Source organism: Siphateles boraxobius, unplaced genomic scaffold (genome assembly GCF_051911475.1).
Source record: "Siphateles boraxobius isolate OS27281-9 unplaced genomic scaffold, OSU_SipBor_1 9, whole genome shotgun sequence".
Lineage (NCBI taxonomy): Eukaryota > Metazoa > Chordata > Actinopteri > Cypriniformes > Leuciscidae > Siphateles > Siphateles boraxobius.
Window position 1 is genome coordinate 19,551,520 of NW_027509219.1, and position 18,505 is coordinate 19,570,024.

General features: G+C 44.6%; 1 protein-coding gene across 3 annotated transcripts in view; it reads right to left on the bottom strand.

The window, feature by feature from the left end:
* kcnd3 (potassium voltage-gated channel, Shal-related subfamily, member 3) overlaps positions 1 to 18,505 on the bottom strand; it is a 148,644-nt gene that overhangs the window by 28,863 nt on the left and 101,276 nt on the right. For all 3 annotated transcript variants that reach the window (XM_077223332.1, XM_077223331.1, XM_077223330.1), the window contains exon 3: positions 7,516 to 7,684. In XM_077223332.1, the coding sequence (XP_077079447.1) occupies positions 7,516 to 7,684 (169 nt within the window). The remainder of the gene's footprint in view (positions 1 to 7,515; positions 7,685 to 18,505) is intronic.

An 18,505-nucleotide genomic window follows, 5' to 3' on the forward strand; every position in this document is an offset into this window, starting at 1 on the left:
TCCTAAAATCTGTACCCGACCCGAACCACTTCTTACCCAAACGTGCATAAATTATATATAAAAAAAGATAAACACGGCCCTAGCCAAAAACGATAAAATTTCCTTCCCGATGGCAATTTTTTCAAACCCAACTGATTCTTTGAAAACCGATGTCTGATTTGGGATCAAATAATTATTTTCATTGAATCCATTCATATGGATCAGAAAAATTATTGAATGATTCGTTCATAAGTCAGACTGATGTTCCCTATCAGGGAACTCGAGCTGCGTGACAACGCTTTGGGAACGCCCCTGCGTGAGTGCGTCATGAAGCACGTATGAAATCAGTCCAATGGTGAGACGGATCGTCATAGGCGGGTGACGTCATCGACCAGGAAACTATATAAGCACCCCAAAACACAAGCACGTCAGCTTCTGACTCTTCAGCAAGCGCTCTGTGTGTGAAATCAAATCACCTGTCTCTCAAGTGTTTTTGTCAGTCCCTAGAAGTTGCTAGGCAGGAGTTTTTCACATTTAAAAAAACTATAAAAAAAGACGATATAAACACATATATATATATATATATATATATATATATAATGGCGAGCGAACAGCAGTTCATAAAGTGTGTTCATCCCTGCCCACGCTATATCACAGGTGGGGACACTCACGATCTGTGTGTTGTTTGTATGGGAGTGCAGCATGCCCAGTCAGTTCTCGAGGGAGCTGATTGTGTGCATTGCGAGCGTTTGTCCATGAAAATGCTCCGCTCCCGCCGAGCCCTCTTCGAGAAGAGTGGTTCGGTGCGCTCTCCCCGCGGTTCAGGTCCCGCTGCTGCCGAGGCACAGCGGAGGCTTCAATCGTGGGGCTCGCAGATGGATCTATCAGCGGGGATGGAGACAGGCTCTGCCCTATCTCTGCCCTTACCTGGTAGATCCAGCGCCTCAGATCCGGGTTTGGAAGCACGCGCTGCGGTTTCATCCGCCCGGGCTGAGGCACCATCACTTCAGCTATCCAGTTCTGAGGAACTGGACGTTGAAAGTGTGGATACTGCAGAGACTGGGGACTCGTCACTTCAGTCTCCTGCTAGTGAGGAGCTTATAGAGGTGTTAACTCGTGCAGTTGAAAAATTAAGCATTGAGTGGCCAGCTGATAGACAAGAGTCTGGATCTAAGAGCAAGCTGGATGAGAGATTTTTACCATCTCGCGCTGCACCTCTACGCTGGTGTTTGCCATTCTTTCCTGATCTCCACACCGAGGTTTCGAGATTGTGGAAAAGACCGGTTTCATCCAGAATATTCACACAACAAATATCGTTATATTCTAATATTTCTGAGGCGAAATCTTATGGCTATGGGGCAATGCCTAAGGCTGAGGAAGTGTTGGCGAGCCACCTTTCTCCTGACACGGCATCGTCCTTCAAGACACCGGCGTTGCCCACCAGACCACTGAGAAACACTTCGGCTCTGGTGGGCAAAGCTTACTCGGCGGCTGGACAGGCAGCATCCTGTTTACACACTATGTCGATTCTTCAAGCCTATCAAGCTGATCTGTTGAAAGATATTAGTGAGGGGCAGGAATTGAGTGCTGATGTATTGAGAGAGTTACGTCAAGCAGCCGATCTCTCTCTCCGTGCCACCAAGGAGACGGCCAGATCAGTAGGCCGTTCTATGGCAGCCCTGGTGGCAACGGAGAGGCACTTATGGCTAAATCTTTCCAACATGAAGGAGAAAGAGAAATCCTTCCTTCTGGACGCCCCGCTTTCGACCGCTGGCCTCTTCGGTGACTCGGTAAATACGGTCATCGAGAGGTTTCAAGAAGAGAAGAAGCAGGCGGCGGCGCTCCAGAAGTTCCTCCCCCTCAGGGTGCATGTCCCCGGGGCTGCTGGGCGGGAGCAGCCCCGGCCGTCGAGTAGCTCCTCGCACAGGGCCCAACAGAAAAGGGGCGTCGCGTCTCGTGCTCCTCCCCAGCAAGACTGGGCCGAGGCGCGGCGCTCTCAGTCGAGGCCTTCCAGGGGCAAAACCGATTTGAGGACGGTTATTGTCACCAGGAAGGCTTCGTCGAAGAAGCCCTGACGCCACAAACGTCAGGGTACTGAGGGTGGTCCCCACCAAGAGAGAAAGGTGTTCGCCGCAGTACACGGCTCCTGTTCTCTCTCGGTGCCCTCAGGGGCCTGTTCTGCCAACCCCGCCTGCGTGCCGGGGCGTAGACGGTCCGAGGAGCGGTGTGGTGCGGTTAGACCAGTTGTTCCCTGCCGGTGCGCCGTTACAGGGCACTGCGTCTGCCACTCAAAATATTCCAGAGGCCAGTCTCGAGAGACTGGTACCCTTAGTAGAATTTTTGGCAGAGTGGAAAATCCTTCCAAATGTATCTCATTGGGTCCTGCAGACTATCAAGCACGGGTACGCGATTCAGTTCAGATCACGCCGCCACGCTTCAGAGGGGTTCTTCCCACAGTGGTGGACCCCGAGCAGGCTCTGGTTATGGAACAGGAGGTGAAAACTCTGCTGCTGAAGGGGGCTATAGAACGAGTTCTTCCTCCCAGCAGAGAGTTGGGTTATTACACCCGATTTTTCATCGTTCCGAAAAAGGATGGGGGGTTGCGTCCAATTTTAGATCTGCGCCTATTAAATCGCTCAGTAGGGAAGCTCAAGTTCAAGATGCTGACTCTCAAGCAGATTGTGTCACAGATCAGGTCCGAGGACTGGTTTGTCACGATAGATCTAAAGGACGCATACTTCCACATTTCCATCCTTCCACAACACAGGAAGTTCCTGAGGTTCGCTTTCGGGGGCGAAGCGTACCAGTATCGGGTTCTTCCGTTCGGCCAAGGACTGTCTCCCCGAACTTTCACAAAATGTATGGATGCAGCTCTGGCTCCGCTGCGACTCCAGGGCATCCGCATTTTAAACTATATCGACGATTGGTTGATTCTGGCTCAATCGGAGCATCAGGCGATTCGGCATCGAGATGTCGTTCTCGCCCATATCAAAAAGTTGGGGTTGAGGCTCAACGCCAAGAAGAGTGTGCTTTCTCCAGTACAGAGGACCACTTTTCTGGGCGTCGTTTGGGATTCGACGACGATGCAGGCACGTCTGTTTCCTGCTCGTTACGCTTCGATTCTCTTAGGCGTCAAACAGGCAAAGCTAGGCCAGTCACTCCCTGTAAAAGAATATCAGAGGGTTCTGGGTCTGATGGCAGCAGCGTCCAACGTTATACCTTGCGGCCTGCTGTACATGAGACCACTGCAGTGGTGGCTCAGGACCAAGGGGTTCTCCCCGAGGGGAAACCCGCTCTGCAAGATCAGGGTCACGCGACGGTGTCTCCGTGCTCTGGCTATGCGAAAAGAACCTTGGTTCCTGTCCCTAGGTTCTGTGTTGGGGGCTCCGTGTCGTCGTGTAACACTAACGACGGACGCCTCTCTCACAGGCTGGGGGGCGATCATGAGTGGTAGCTCGGCCCATGGTCTGTGGCAGGACCATCATCTTCATTGGCACATAAATTGTCTAGAAATGATGGCGGTGTTTCAGGCTCTGAAACACTTCCTCCCAGACCTGAGAGGTCACCATGTTCTTATCCGGTCAGACAACACATCGGTGGTCTCTTATATAAACCATCAGGGGGGTCTGCGTTCTACAAGCTGGCTCGCCAGATCCTTCTATGGTCCCAGGGGAAGCTTCTTTCACTGAGGGCGATTTATATCCCGGGGTATTTGAATCAGGGGGCAGACATCCTGTCGAGGCAGGGGCTGAGGCCCGGGGAGTGGAGACTCCACCCCGAGGTGGTGGAGCTCCTATGGAAACATTTCGGTCGTGCCGAGGTAGATCTATTTGCATCCAGGGAAACATCACACTGCCAACTGTGGTTTTCCCTAAGTCCTCCAGCCCCTCTGGGGTTGGACGCGATGGTACAGGAGTGGCCGAGGTCACGCCTGTACGCATTTCCCCCATTGCTCTGCTCCCAGGAGTTCTGTAGAGGGTTCGCCGGGACAGGGTCAGTCTGAAGAAAGATAGTTTTAAGAGTGAGGAATTGGCCTCTGAGGGGGCCCAGCTCACAGAATCTGGTCTCTCGACTGAGGTCGTGGAGACCATCCTCCACTCCAGAGCTCCGGCCACTAGGAAATTATATGCCTTGAGGTGGAAAATGTTCACCTCTTGGTGTGGAGAACACCAGCTGGACCCATTTAACTGCCCGGTGGGTGCAGTGCTGGAATTCCTTCAGGAGCGTTTCTCCACAGGGTTATCCCACTCCACACTGAAGGTGTATGTGGCGGCCTTATCTGCTTACCACGTCCCTTTGAGTGGTGCTTCTCTCGGGAGACACCAACTTATAACCTGTTTCCTTCGTGGCATTCTGAGGCTGAGGCCAGCAGTTCACACGAGGGTGCCGACCTGGGACCTGGCGGTTGTTCTAGAAGGTCTCTCTCTAGCACCGTTCGAGCCCATTGAAGAAGTTTCGGAGAAATTCCTCACTCTTAAAACTATCTTTCTTCTGGCTATATCTTCATTAAAAAGAATAGGAGATATGCAAGCTCTGTCGGTCTCTCCCTCGTGCTTGGAATTTGCACCAGGCATGGTGAAGGCTTTCCTCCTCCCTAGGCCAGGATACGTTCCCAAGGTACCTACGAATGTGGTCATACGTAACCAGAGACGTTTTCGAGTCATCAACATCAATTTTACGACACTTTAGGGTGCTTTTTTGATCCCTTTGGAAAAATGAAAGCTTCAGTTTCTATTCCATGTATTTGGATGGAAAAGAGTGGCCAGGACAGTCTCCTTTTTGATCCACTGAATAATGACATATGGATTAGACTTACGGTATCATAACTTTCACACTGTTATGGTATTAACGTCCAAATCGGTTATACTGGTAGGTGGTATATGAGCAACTTGAGTTTTGCTGCACATTGCAAGGCAGTTTGAATTTACTCTTTGAATATTTAATTTGATTAATTTTACCCTAAAAATAAAGGAAATGAAATGCAGTTCAAGGACTAGTTCAACTAAAAGGAAACATGCGCAGAACATGAGTGAAAAGATTGAGGAATGTGTCCTTTACTTGGGTCCTTTTAATGAGTGAGCATGCATGATCTAAAACAACATGTAGAAAAATATAATATAATATGCGCTGTTGCTGATTTTCCTTATTCCTCATTTCCTTACTCTCAATATTTAGTGATACTCGCATCTATCATTGTTTGTGCCTCCTTGTAGAACGTGCTGAAAGATACTGGTACACATGAGAGGCTATGATCGCAAGAATGTTATTCTGTAGTGTTCTCCCCTTTAATCCGGTATAAAATCTCACAACCAGTTTGGAACAACATGAACTGTTGCTTTACAGAACTTATGTCACTCATATAGCTTTAAATCTGGCCCACATTGTGACTGAAATTTAATTGTTGATGTTATGATTATGATATTATAAGTAATTAAATGTTTGTAAAGACCTCATAATGCTGCCATAACAATTAGTTGGTAATAGTAAACACACCCACATATGCATATGAATGCACTTCTAACACCCTCACATATACATTGTTCAACTGATTAGGAGCACTAATTCAGTTTTTCAATTCATCAAATAAGGATTCATTCAATCTATAATGCATCCACTAATATTAGTGCTGTAATATTAAACTTGCAGGTTTTTTCAGTTATAACTGTCTAGTCTTTTAGTTTATTAAGCTGGATTGCACACAGTTTTGGTGCAGTATCAGTGCTGTATTTTGGCTACTGGACAACAGGTGAGACAGAGGAAGGTCACATCCCAAAAGTGACTGCCGGAATAAAAAACAAACCCCTCCCCACAGGTCTCGTCTGGGCGAGCTATTTGTGGAAGGACTGTCATTAGGATGAACATCCCTCCTGGCTCTCTTTCCCTTTCTATGTCTTACTCTTTCTCTCTCACCCTTTGGAAAGTAAGCACAGCTGTTCCTATGGTGGAGGCTAACTCTAGGCTTGAGGCAGGTTCATGCACTTATGCCAGTCTTTTATTAGTTAACCTTGGGATGTGTTTAAACACACACACGACAAATTTTTTAAGATGTGAGGTTTGGTCGCATCTGGCCGCTTTAGTTTGGACTTGAAACTGAACTCGCATCCCCTGCGGCCGTGCTGCGAAAGAACAGAAAATGTTTGCCGAAGGAAATTTCACATCAAAACTTTGTTTAGGCTGATCCGAGCTGAGATAATATGGAGAATTCTGGGGAATAATCTGCCATACTAGATAAACTTTAAATGAACACTAAGTAAAATGCTAAAGCCAGTGGAAATCTTGCCTGCGGAGACAATGCAGCCCCATAAGCCCACCCAAAACCTGAGCTTACATTAATTCCTCATTAGCATACATTAAATCCATGACTGCGAGCATAACATCATAACTGAGTGCAGGAGCTGACGTCTCTCGCCACACATAGGATGTCATAGGAGTGGCCTTGGTGTTGTTTTTCTGCGATCAAACTAATCTCCACTAACATTCGCAATTATTAGCATAGCAAAAGCAAACTGAGAGGCCTGTGGTGATTTAACAAGATAATTACGCCTAAACTAAATAACCTTCAGAGAGAGATATAGAGACGTTTCGGAAGAGGGCGGGGAGGGATGGAGTGATAGATTAATAGACGCAGGGCATGTAACCCTGCTGGGATCTCATTCTAGTCTAGACTCAATCTTTTGACGCCATGCTGCCATTAAACGAGTGACAGGTCATCCCTTCAATCCCCTAGGGTGAAGAGAAAGGCTTAATTTAACATTTAAGTCTGTTTGTTTGAAGTGTTATTTCGTACAGGACGGAAAAGGATGGTGAAGTAGTACTATTATCCTTCATGCACCCAGAAACAAACACGTTTAATAACCTTATTCATCAGACAAGGAAAAAGAGCAGCAATATGGCTGAGTGGATATCAACCGAGAAATGATGCAAAGAACTATAAAACTCTAGTGGTAAGACAACAGCCGATTGCGAGAGAAGACAGTCTGAGCAGCTAAGGCGGGATGTAGGGGAATATCAAAGCTTTAAATATTAAAGTAGATTTGGGATTTTCTGTGAAAGATTATGTCTTTTATTGCGAAGCTGGGAGAGGAACATCAGTGCCCTGACAGTAACAAAAAATGACCAAAAACTACATATGCCATGCGGTAGTAACATGTTAGTTTTTGAACCTCCACTGTAAATACCATGGTAAATGTATATGGTAATCATTCAGTACCACGTTCATTCAGTACACACTACAGTTAAAAAAATTGGGGTTTATTAAATTCAGTAAAAACAGAGAGAAATCATGTAATTTATTCCTGTGATGGCAAAGCTGAATTTAGGGCGGTCATTACTCCAGTCTTCAGTGTCACAATATCCTTCGAAACTGGCCTTGGGACACCAAAATATTCACTTCTCTTTGTTTAAGCATGGAAAAGGAATATGATCTAATTTAACAGGGGCATTATTCAGAGCTAAACACTAGTGACCTGCTTCTCCGCCAAGACGGCTCTGGTCAGAGGAGACGATGCCCCTCGGGGAGTTTTGAGCCTCACAGACCTGAACTTTCTGAGCCCGACGTTTGTCTGCCCTCTGGTTCTGATGGTAGATGCGACTGAAGTTGGAAACAATGACGGGAACAGGCAGAGCGATGACCAGCACCCCACTGAGGGAACAGATGGAGCCAAATATCTTCCCTGCTATGGTCTTCGGGACCATGTCTCCATACCTGCAGAGAAATAGCAAGAAATAGAGACATTAGTCACTGAAATATGCACAGCCTGCTTCTCCACACGTTCTTTCTTATTTAACAAATCAACAGCAATAAAAAAAGCGGACAGATTCATGATATCACACACACAACTCAAGCTCCTAGTAATAATTATATTCCATCTGTTTTTATTATTACATTTAAAATAATGAATGATCACAAACTCTTACTAAACATAATCATATGCTTTTACTGCAAATTGGCACTTCCGCACGCCACCTAATAGTACCCTACAGACAAAGCAGGAAAATTATTTTGATGCTTGCTGACATTAGAGGTGCCAGATTTTAAATGCTATAAATGATTATTGAAGCAGGAGGTGACAGTGGTGTGAGTGGGACGACACTTTTATATCCAGTTGTATAAAGAGACATGTGTCTGCAAAGCAGTTTGTTTGGAAAGTTTTTTATTTTGAAAACAGCTTGGACAATCTTTTATTTGCTAAATTTGGAGGGTTTGAAAATGTTTCGTTCGGAATAACTTATACATAAAGAAGTTTATTTTGAGAGTTTGTTTATTATTTAGAAAGCTATTCGTTTGGAAAGTCTTTTATTTAGAGAAGAGTTTGTTTGGGAAGTGTTTCATTTCGAAAGCTGTTTGTTTGCAGACTCATTTGTTTGTCAGCTGATTTCTTTGTAAAATCTGTCCAAAGGCCATTTGTTTGGAAACAAAGTCTAGATAGCAGAGTATAAATGCATAGCGTCCCTCGAAACAAGGCTAATATTATCAGCATGTTGTGAAAATCATCTTTTAAATAAGTGATAAACTGTACCAAGCAGGAGCAAAAACCATCAGAGAATGAGAAAGTCATTTAAGATGTTTAAATTGGGGCATTTAAATTCCTCGAACCAATGCCCTGGCTACTTCAAGGACATCAAATACAATTTGATACAGTTATTTAAAATGGAAATACAATTACACGCACCACTGTAGATCTTCCTCGGCTTGTGTGATGGCCTGCCATCTGAATTCAGGCAGTGAGGAGTGGAAAGACTTTTTTTTTAAAGATAAGAAAGTTACTGACCAAATATCTATTCAAACAAATTGGATGGTTCAAGGTGGCTTTAGCAAAAAAGGAACACATTATAAAAAAAACCTACAGACTAAAGTAATTGAATTCTGATGGAATACAGCCACAAAGCAAGCAAGAAAATAAGACCGGTGCACCTGGTGGAACGATGCAAGAATAACGTCTCAGGTTACGTATGTAACCCTGGTTCCCTGATAGGGAACGAGACGCTGCGTTTGAGACGCGGTGGGAACGCTCTGCGTGATTAAGCACGTGTAAAATCAGTCCAATGGAAGCCCGCTACAACATAGGTGACGTCATAGACCAGGAAACTATAAATCAACCCAGAAATCAGACCGCGACAGCTTCTGAAAAACCTGAAGCAAGTCGATCAGGGCATGCAGGAAGTATGGCAGGCAAACGCAGCGTCTCGTTCCCTATCAGGGAACCAGGGTTACATACGTAACCTGAGACGTTCCCTTTCAAGGGAACTCTAGCTGCGTTTGAGACGCGGTGGGAACCCCATACCCACTATGCCATAGTGACAAATGCCCGTTCTGTGTGAAAGTCCTGCGCACACTAATAAGCAAGCAACCTCGCCCCCGGAGTGGAGTGGTCAAAGTCATAAAACCTGACAAATGTATGCGGAGAGGACCATCCTTCCGCATTACAAATGTCAAGAAGGGGAACACCCGAAATTAAGGCCATAGAGGCCGCCATACTCCGAGTAGAATGGGCCCGCACAGCCATAGGTGAAGGCTGTCCGGCCGCTTCATAAGCCAATGAAATAGCCTCGACTATCCATTTACTCATAACCTGTTTAGATGCAGGGCATCCTCTCTTGAGTGACCCAAAATAGACAAATAGTTGCTCAGATTTACGCCACAGGGGAGCTCTGTGAACGGAGGAATCTAAAGCCCGGACAAGACATAACAGGTTAAGCTGTTCCTGGTCTGGGGTAATAAAGGGTGGAGGATAAAAGGCCTGCAGCACTATTGGGCCCCCAACATTCAGTGGGACCTTAGGAATATAACCCGGTCTGGGGTACATAAATGCTTTCACCATACCAGGTGCAAATTCCAGACATGAAGGAGCAACCGACAGAGCATGTAAATATCCAATTCTCTTGATAGATGAAATAGCAAGGAGAAATAAAGTCTTTAGAGTGAGGAATTTCTCTGAAACCTCCTCGATGGGCTCGGAGGGAGCCAAAGCCAGACCCTCAAGTACAATGGCCAAGTCCCAAGCCGGTGCTCTAGAGTGCAGTGCAGGTCTTAACCTCAGTGTACCACGGAGGAAGTGAGTAATCAAAGGGTTTCTTCCGATAGACGCACCCCCCAAAGGGTTGTGGTAGGCCGATATAGCTGCCACGTAAACCTTTAGGGTAGAAGGAGATAACCTAGCAGAGAAACGGTCTTGCAGAAAATCAAGAATTGAACCAACAGGGCAGTTAACAGGATCTATCTGACGTTCAACACACCAAGTGGTGAAAAGTTTCCATTTTAACGCATACAGCCTTCTCGTGGAAGGAGCTCTGGATTGAAGAATGGTTTCTACAACATCGGTCGAGAGATCGGTTTCCCTGAGCCGGGCCCCCTCAGAGGCTAGGCCCACAGTTTCCACAACTCCGGCCGAGGGTGAAATATCGTGCCCCCTGCCTGGGACAGCAGGTCCGTCCTGAGTGGAATCTCCATTGAAGAGCCGCCCAGAAGAGATACTAAGTCCGAGGAACCAAACTCGGGTCGGCCAGTAAGGGTCTACTAGTAGCAGACGAGCCCCCTCTCGGCGAACCCTCACCAGAACCCCCGGAAGCATAGATATCGGGGGAAAGGCGTACAGGTGGAGCCTCGGCCACACCTGCACCATCGCATCCAGACCAAGAGGAGCTGGGTGCGTTAGAGAGAACCACATGGGACAATGGGTTGAATCTGACGATGCGAAAAGGTCTACCTGAGCACGACCGAACTCTTCCCACAGGAGCTCCACCACTTCGGGCTGAAGTCTCCACTCTCATGGCCTCAGCCCCTGTCTCGACAGAATATCTGCTCCCACATTCTGACGCCCCGGGATATATACCGCCCTGAGCGACAATAACTTCCCTTGGGCCCATAGGAGGATCTGATGGGCCAATTTGCAAAGATGACGTGACCTCAGACCCCCCCTGATGGTTGATATAGGAGACCACCGAAGTGTTGTCTGTGCGGCCCAACACATGATGGCCTCTCAGGTCTGGCAGGAAATATTTGAGAGCCCAAAATACCGCCATCAACTCCAGACGATTTATGTGCCAGGAACGTTGATGGTCCTGCCAAAGACCTTGCGCCGAGCGGCCACTCATGACCGCCCCCCAACCCGTGAGGGAAGCATCCGTCGAAAGCGTGACGCGTCGACAAGAAGCCCCCAACACAAGGCCCTAAGCGTGGAACAATGGTTTCTTCCACATGACCAAGGTACGAAGGCATAGCCACGTGACCTTGATCTTGCGGAACGGATTTCCCCTCGGAGAAAACCCCTTGGTCCTGAGCCACCACTGCAGGGGTCTCATGTACAGAAGGCCAAAAGTAATAACGTTGGACGCAGCTGCCATGAGACCCAACAGTCTCTGAAACTGTTTTACAGTGAGTGACTGGCCTAGTTTCACATTCTTTGCGGCTGTGAGAATCGCAGAAATACGAGCAGGAGACAGACGTGCCGTGAAGCGGCGAACCGGCAGGGAACAACCGAAGTGGCAACACTGCGGCTCTCCTCGGAGAGTCGCCCCCCGGAGGGTGCCAAGGAGGGACGGTTCCTCGGAATCGTTCCTCCCTGGAGGGGACCACCCTCAGAAGCCTGATAGCCTTGGCGTCAGGACTTCTTCTTCTTAGACCAAACTCTCTTAGAGATAACAGCCCTCAGATCTTGTCTATCTCTAACAGGCCTGGGCTGCGACCGCCACTCAGGAACCTCAGATTGAGGAGGTGCCCGAGCGGCGACGCTCTGCTTTTGCTGGACTCTGTGAACGGAGCTTGTAGACGGACGAGGCTGCTCAGACTTTACACTACGAGCAGCCTCGGGGACATTAGACCGGCGAGGAAGAAACCTCTGAAACGCAGCCGCTTGTTTCTTATTTTCTTGAAACCTATCGACGACACAATTTATAGCGTTGTCGAACAGACTTGTAGGTGACAGCGGTGCGTCCAGAAGAACAGATCTATCTTTATCCTTTATTTCTGATCAATTCAACCACAAGTGACGTTCCGTGGCCACCAAGGCTGCCATAGAGCGGGCCACAGACTTGGCCGTCTCCTTGGTGGCCAGGAGAGATAGATCTGTCGTACGATGCAATTCTCGAATTGCGTCGGCACTAACTTCCTCACAATCGTCTATGTCCCTCAGCAGGTTAGCCTGGTATGCTTGGAGAATTGACATAGTGTGCAAGCACGCCGCGGCCTGACCTGCTGCCGAATACGCTTTACCCACCAATAAAGATGTATTTTTTTAAGGTTTGGTGGGTAACGTCGGGGCTTTCAGAGGCGAAGATGACTCAGGGGAAAGATAACTCGCTAGTGTGTCTTCCGCGCGAGGCATAGATAAATAACCATAGTGCTCAATACCTTGAATTTTACTATAATTACTGGTCTAAGGGTTATGTACTCTGAAAGATGCCGGTTTAATCCATGATCTCGACACCTCAGTGTGGAGATCGGGAAAGAAAGGGAGTTCCCGACGAGGAGGTCGTGATCTAGATGGTAGATAACGTTCATCTAACAGACTTTTTCTAGATACAACATCAACATCATTGGCTGGCCACTCAATATTTAATTTAGCTACAGCACGAGATAAAACCTCCATAAGCTCCTCATCAGCAGGGGTATGAGCTGGCGAACACTCAAAATCCCCCATACCCGCGACATCCAGATCCTCAGAACTGGATAGCCACAATATTGGTGCCCCAGCCTGGGGAGGAGAAGCCGCAGAGTGGGCTCCTTCCTGGGCAGAGACACCGGATCCAGCAGGTAAGGGCTGAGAAAGGGCAGGGCCCATCTCAAACCCCGCTACTAGATCCATCTGCGAACCCCAAGATGAAAGGCGACACTGAGCCTCAGCAGCAGCGGATCAGAGTAATCATGCAGAGCGTTCCCACCGCGTCTCAAACGCAGCTCGAGTTCCCTTGAAAGGGAACCATATATTATAGATATGTATGGATTGTTTTAAATGCATATGTGCAGATGTTCAGAAGTACAAGAGTTTTATTTTTAGCTCATTCAAACCCATGCAGTGACTGCCAGTGAGGATTTAATGAACAATGGATAATCCTGTTCTTTCATTAAATTAGTTTTGTGCAAGTGAGGCACAACTCAAACACAATCAGAAAACATGCAGCCAGCCTACAATCTGTAAAGAGACACTGAAGTTGGAATTTAAATGTCTCAAATAATCAAAATGACTCATTAGGAACCAACGCTGTTGTGGGTCTTGAAAGCAGTGAAAAGTATTCCTGGTTCAATACAAGTTAAGCTCAATCGACAGACAAAATCAAGGTTAAGGTGAAGCACTTAATGGAAGTTAACTGAAGGAAAAGTGAAGCTTAGATTTTAACATAAGAATTAATGTAATTGGTTTTATAAAATTCTGTATTTTTTGAGCCATAAAGACATTCTTGACATTTTTATGGTCATTTTAGGGTTTTATCATGCATGTTATAATGGCAACAAAGTTGTGAATTTACACCAACTCTTCTGGACATTAAAATCATCTTACCATATTGCCTGTGTCTTGTGGATTTACTATTTAAATGGTATTTTAACATTTACGGATTGACCCCATTCACTTCAATTGTTATTGCCACACTGTAACCCCGATTTGTGCTTTTTAAAGAAAAGGAGGGATGTCTAAATTAATTTTTGTGGCAATCAACATTTTGTCATAAGTGCTGTCGATTGAGTTTAAGTTGTATTGAACCTGAAAAATTCCTTTAAAAAAAGAGTGCTACTGTACACAAATCCAGAGCTGCTTTCATCCATCTCAAGAAAATCTGGAAGTCCAGGGACCTGACATTGGAAACCAAAACGTCAAGTCAGTCCTTGTTTTGTATGGGGCTTAAACCTAACAGATGCATGCGAACATTATCAACAAAGTCCAGACCTTCGTCAACACCTGTTTAAGAAGAATCCTCCAAATCTCAGCATTACAAACACCGTCAGCAATAGGGACCTTTGGCACATAACATCATTGCTCACAGCCCAAGATGAAATCATAAAGAGGATAGGCCACATCCTCCAGAAGCCAACATCAACAGGCAAGATCTGACCTAGAATCCTGAAGGAAAAAGGAAAAGAGGAAGGTCAAGAAACACTTGGCGCTGAGAACGAGGTAGAGCGGAAAGCCCAAGACAGAGATGCCTGGCGAGTGGCGAGCCATGGTTGATGGCCTCTACCCAAAAAAAGGGTGAAAAGGCGAAGTAAGTGCGCGCTGTACACTTTCACAGAAAAGCCCTGCAGTCTGACAGCTGAACAGGTTAATGACTGCCGACTGCCGATTAGGGATGATTCAAATAACTCTTTGTCAACACTAGAAGAAAGAAAGAACACACAAATTTGTGTCAAAGCTAATATTTGTATTATTTTTTAGAGGCTTATTTAACACTTTTCGAAACTCATTTCAAGAGTCGATTAAAGTGTCATTCTAAGAGGACTGGATCGTGCCCACGTGGGAATATTTCTGAGGAAGAGATCTCACAGTGTGTTATATAATCTAAACTAATTTACACTTTAAACATGCAATATACACTATAGAAGAACACACAATACAATCTGGGACACAGAGATGATGCACACAAAAAAGACACAACTAAAAACCCTGCAAGATAGAGGGCTTAACAGCTCTGACTACACAAACTACAGGCCGAACAAAAGCACCCTCTGGACTGAGTTAAGATTACGGCTTACTTCGAAGATGGCTCAGTGTATACATGAGTAAATTCTGTATTCTCATTCTGCTTTGATCTGTGAAGACAAATGTGTGTGTCTAGTACTTTTGCATTTTAGGAAGTGTATTTTTGACTGTTTAACCTGAACAACCTGGAGCGAATCACTGTTCGGCAGAAGAATCACACCTGAACAGTGCGTTTACCCCAAAAGACAAATGCTATAATTGCTTGAAATGGTGTCTGTATGAAATATTCAAAAGCTGGATACGTTAACACAAACAGCACAATTCAGTTTTTATTTCAGCAGAATGTTTTCTAACATAAATAAATGTAATATTAAAGTACTTAATTTTGAATTTCATTGCTCAGAAATAATAGCATAAAGAACTGCATTTCAAAGGCATTTGTAATTCAGCTAAACAAGACAATTGGTTAAGGGTTTATTACTTTTGCAAGTCATTGTGTATATGTGCATATGCTCAAAGCAAATACTCTTTGATGTGAAAAAAGGATTTGCAGGCTCTTGTGGTGCGAGTGTGTTTGTATGAGCCTTTCTATCTAATGTCTGGCTTAATACACACAGACACTTCAAGTATTTGAGCTTTCTGATTAGGCCGCTGTAAGATATTTAATGGTGTTTGTAATCAAGGGTTTGACCTTTATTCATTCTGCTGAATCTGAAATTAGACAATGCAATCCACTACCATTTATTGATTGTAATTAAAATCCTTCTCAGTATGCAGAATTCCAACTCGCACACATACAATAACTCACTCCAAACACTAAAAAGTCACTCTTAAAACACTGCAGATGCAATCTTTTTTCCTCTTTCTCTACATTCCTCTCTGATCTTGAATTGTATAAGCCTACTGAGGTTTATACCACATCTCAGTGTCTCCTTATCTATTTATTCCACACCTTCATCTGCTTTGGATCTGACTGAAAGCAGAATATTAATGTAAGAATGAAAACAAAAGAGAGAAACAATTGAGTGTTGGTTGTTTTCAGAGCAAAGATATCCACACGCTAGTACACTGAAGCTAGAGCTAGATGTTTGTTTAGAGATTTCACTGAAGTTTTCTTTCATTTATAGAGCTAATAAGGAGCTCTGCTCTTCTTGACATCAGGGGACTGATTCAAACCTTACTGTGGATCACAGAGAAGTTACTCACATTATCGTTTATTCTGTCTGTGGATGCAAAATAATAGTGGTTGGTCCAGACTCCAGCTGGTAAATGCCATAAGTAAACCATTATGGGGGCACAAAAGTAACTGTACATACTGATGGAATACTTATTTTCAGGCAATAAAACAATTGTAAATATTTTATTTTAAAAGAGGTTAAAAACTTTGGTCGGTAAGCTTTTTTTGTCTCTAATGCTTATCAAGGCTGCATTTATTTGATCACACCATTAATATTGTGAAATCGTTACAATTTAAAATAACTTTTTTGAAATGTAATTATTCCTGTGATTTTTCAGCATTATGACTCCAGTCTTCAATGCCACATGATCCTTCAGAAATCATTCTAAAAATGCTGATTTGATGCTCAATAAGCATTTTTTTTTTATTATTATCATCAATGTTGAAAACGTTTGTTCTGCTTTTGTGGAAACTGTTTTCAGTAAGGTCAGCAGAACAGCATTTATTTGAAATCTTTTGTAATATTATAAATGTCACTTTTGATTAATTTAATGTCTTGCTAAAAGTATTACTTCTGTAAAAAGACAAACATTTGAATTATACTGGATTTGGCGACTTAATTGTGAACATATGTTAAAGATTGCTTTCAGTTAGCCTTCGATTTGCAAGCGACATAGGATTGTTCTAACTGGTTTTAAAAGTCACCTTCGTAGCTACTTCTTACTGAGTAACTGCCATTGAGATGAAGAAGGCTAATGCTAATGACTAGCTCCCTTCAGCTATTATAGGACTTCTTGGTCTCTCTGTGTGTATTAAAGGGTGCCTTTCAAACGAAAGGCTGCATCCTAGTGAGGTTGTGTCCATCCTAGTCCAGTTCTTCGGAGACTCATAGGCTTAAGTCCTCAGCGTTAAACACTAGAATGAAACGGTCAAGCAAATGTTCATGTGGCTATACGTCACACATGTTCCCGCTCCCAAGGTCATGGCACGAAAATACTATTAAAACTTAATTTTGGAAAAATATTTTGTATTAAAATTCTTTATTAATTCTCTTTCTATTTGTGCAGTACAGTAAATGGCAACCGTCTATGGTCTGCCAGTGGCTTACATTATTAGCAGTTTAGTGGTTAATATACACCGAAACAGGGATTAATCTCTGAAAATATTGTTTTGTCTCAGAAAAGCTCATTGCTGACTCGTTTTCCGTCAGTTCTTTTTCTTGAATTGGAATGTGTGCAAAGGATTGTGGATGATTAAAGGACGCGAAGGATACACAATGCTGCCTTCAAAAAGATCTGAATAAAGGATGCAAAACGATGGCTTCCTTTCAAGTATCGTTCAAATTGAGAAGGTCTTCTGCGATGTGGGAGCCGGGATATTATGCAGCCTTCCATTAGAGAAGCACCAACAGTGTTTAAAATTCAGGAATCAAACATTTGAACACCCATGTCCTGATAAAAAAAACAACATCCACATTATTCATGATTTTGAACTGAAACCAAAAAATGATAGAATCAAAAAAGAACAGATTTGGATCGAATGAGAGAAGTAGTGCAGAAACATTTGGTGCTGAACACTTATAGATGTGCAGATTGAATCAAACCTTTTAATATAATTTGTTTTGTTCCTTGCCCTACTGAAACAGTCTGTCCATGAAACTGCATAGCATATCAAATGAGAAATCAGAGGACATTGGAACAAATCTGATGCTGAACTCTCTGTTTCAGTCTCATGAGCCTCTAAGCTTCACAAAACCTCCCAGGATCTGTTGCAGCTGTCATAAAGGGAAGTCACATGGCTTTACCGTATCTAACACATGCAGTCACATACAGTTTCTGTCATGCTTGACGACCGCTTGATTCGACTGCTTTTATTGCCACTGCGACTCCACTGGCAGGGTAATGAGAAAAGGGATGCCGTTAGCATGGAGAGCGTGTCATTAGCCTTTTAACGCTGTGGGCCTCAGAGTCACAGTTAGCGCGCGGTACGTTACAGCCCGACTGCTGTTACACAACACGCAAACTCCCAAAACCCAAACTCTCATCCCACTCACATCTCAAGCTCTGTATCTGTCCCATCCTCCTCAATCCTTTCTTTCCCTATTCCCACCCCCTCATGCTTTCAGATCCACCTCCCACGGTGAGTCGGTGTGACCCGCTTGGAGCCACGATTCCCTCCGATTTTCACGAGCCCCAGTGATGTCTGAAACAACAATTGGACGGCAGATTAGCTCAATTCATTCACTAGCAAATCTGCTGTTATGTACACAGAAGGATTCCACAGAATAAACTGAATTCATACCACCAATCGCCTCTACGTAAACAGCCTCCGCTTCTGTGAGGAATTGGACCAGCTGTGGGGCTTCACATGCATTATTGAGCTTTTGAGAAAGAGCCTGTAGTAGAGTTGTTGTCACGATACCAATATTTCAGCAGTTGATACTAAAACCAGTGAAAATTCATGATTTTCAGCGGTTTCGTAGGCTGCTTTTTGTCTTTAAGCCCAAATTTTGTGTTCAAGACTAATGCGTGGGTGGTTTTCTTTTTTTTCTTTTTCTCATCAATATTGTTCTTGATTAATATAAACAACACAACAGACAGTAGCAGGTCATTAAGCTGCATTTACACCGCAAGGCTCATTGCACAGATTCAATATTTTGACACATATTGCATTTTTGTGTTTCGCCTGTTTGCATTCACTTCAGACACATTACCAAGGC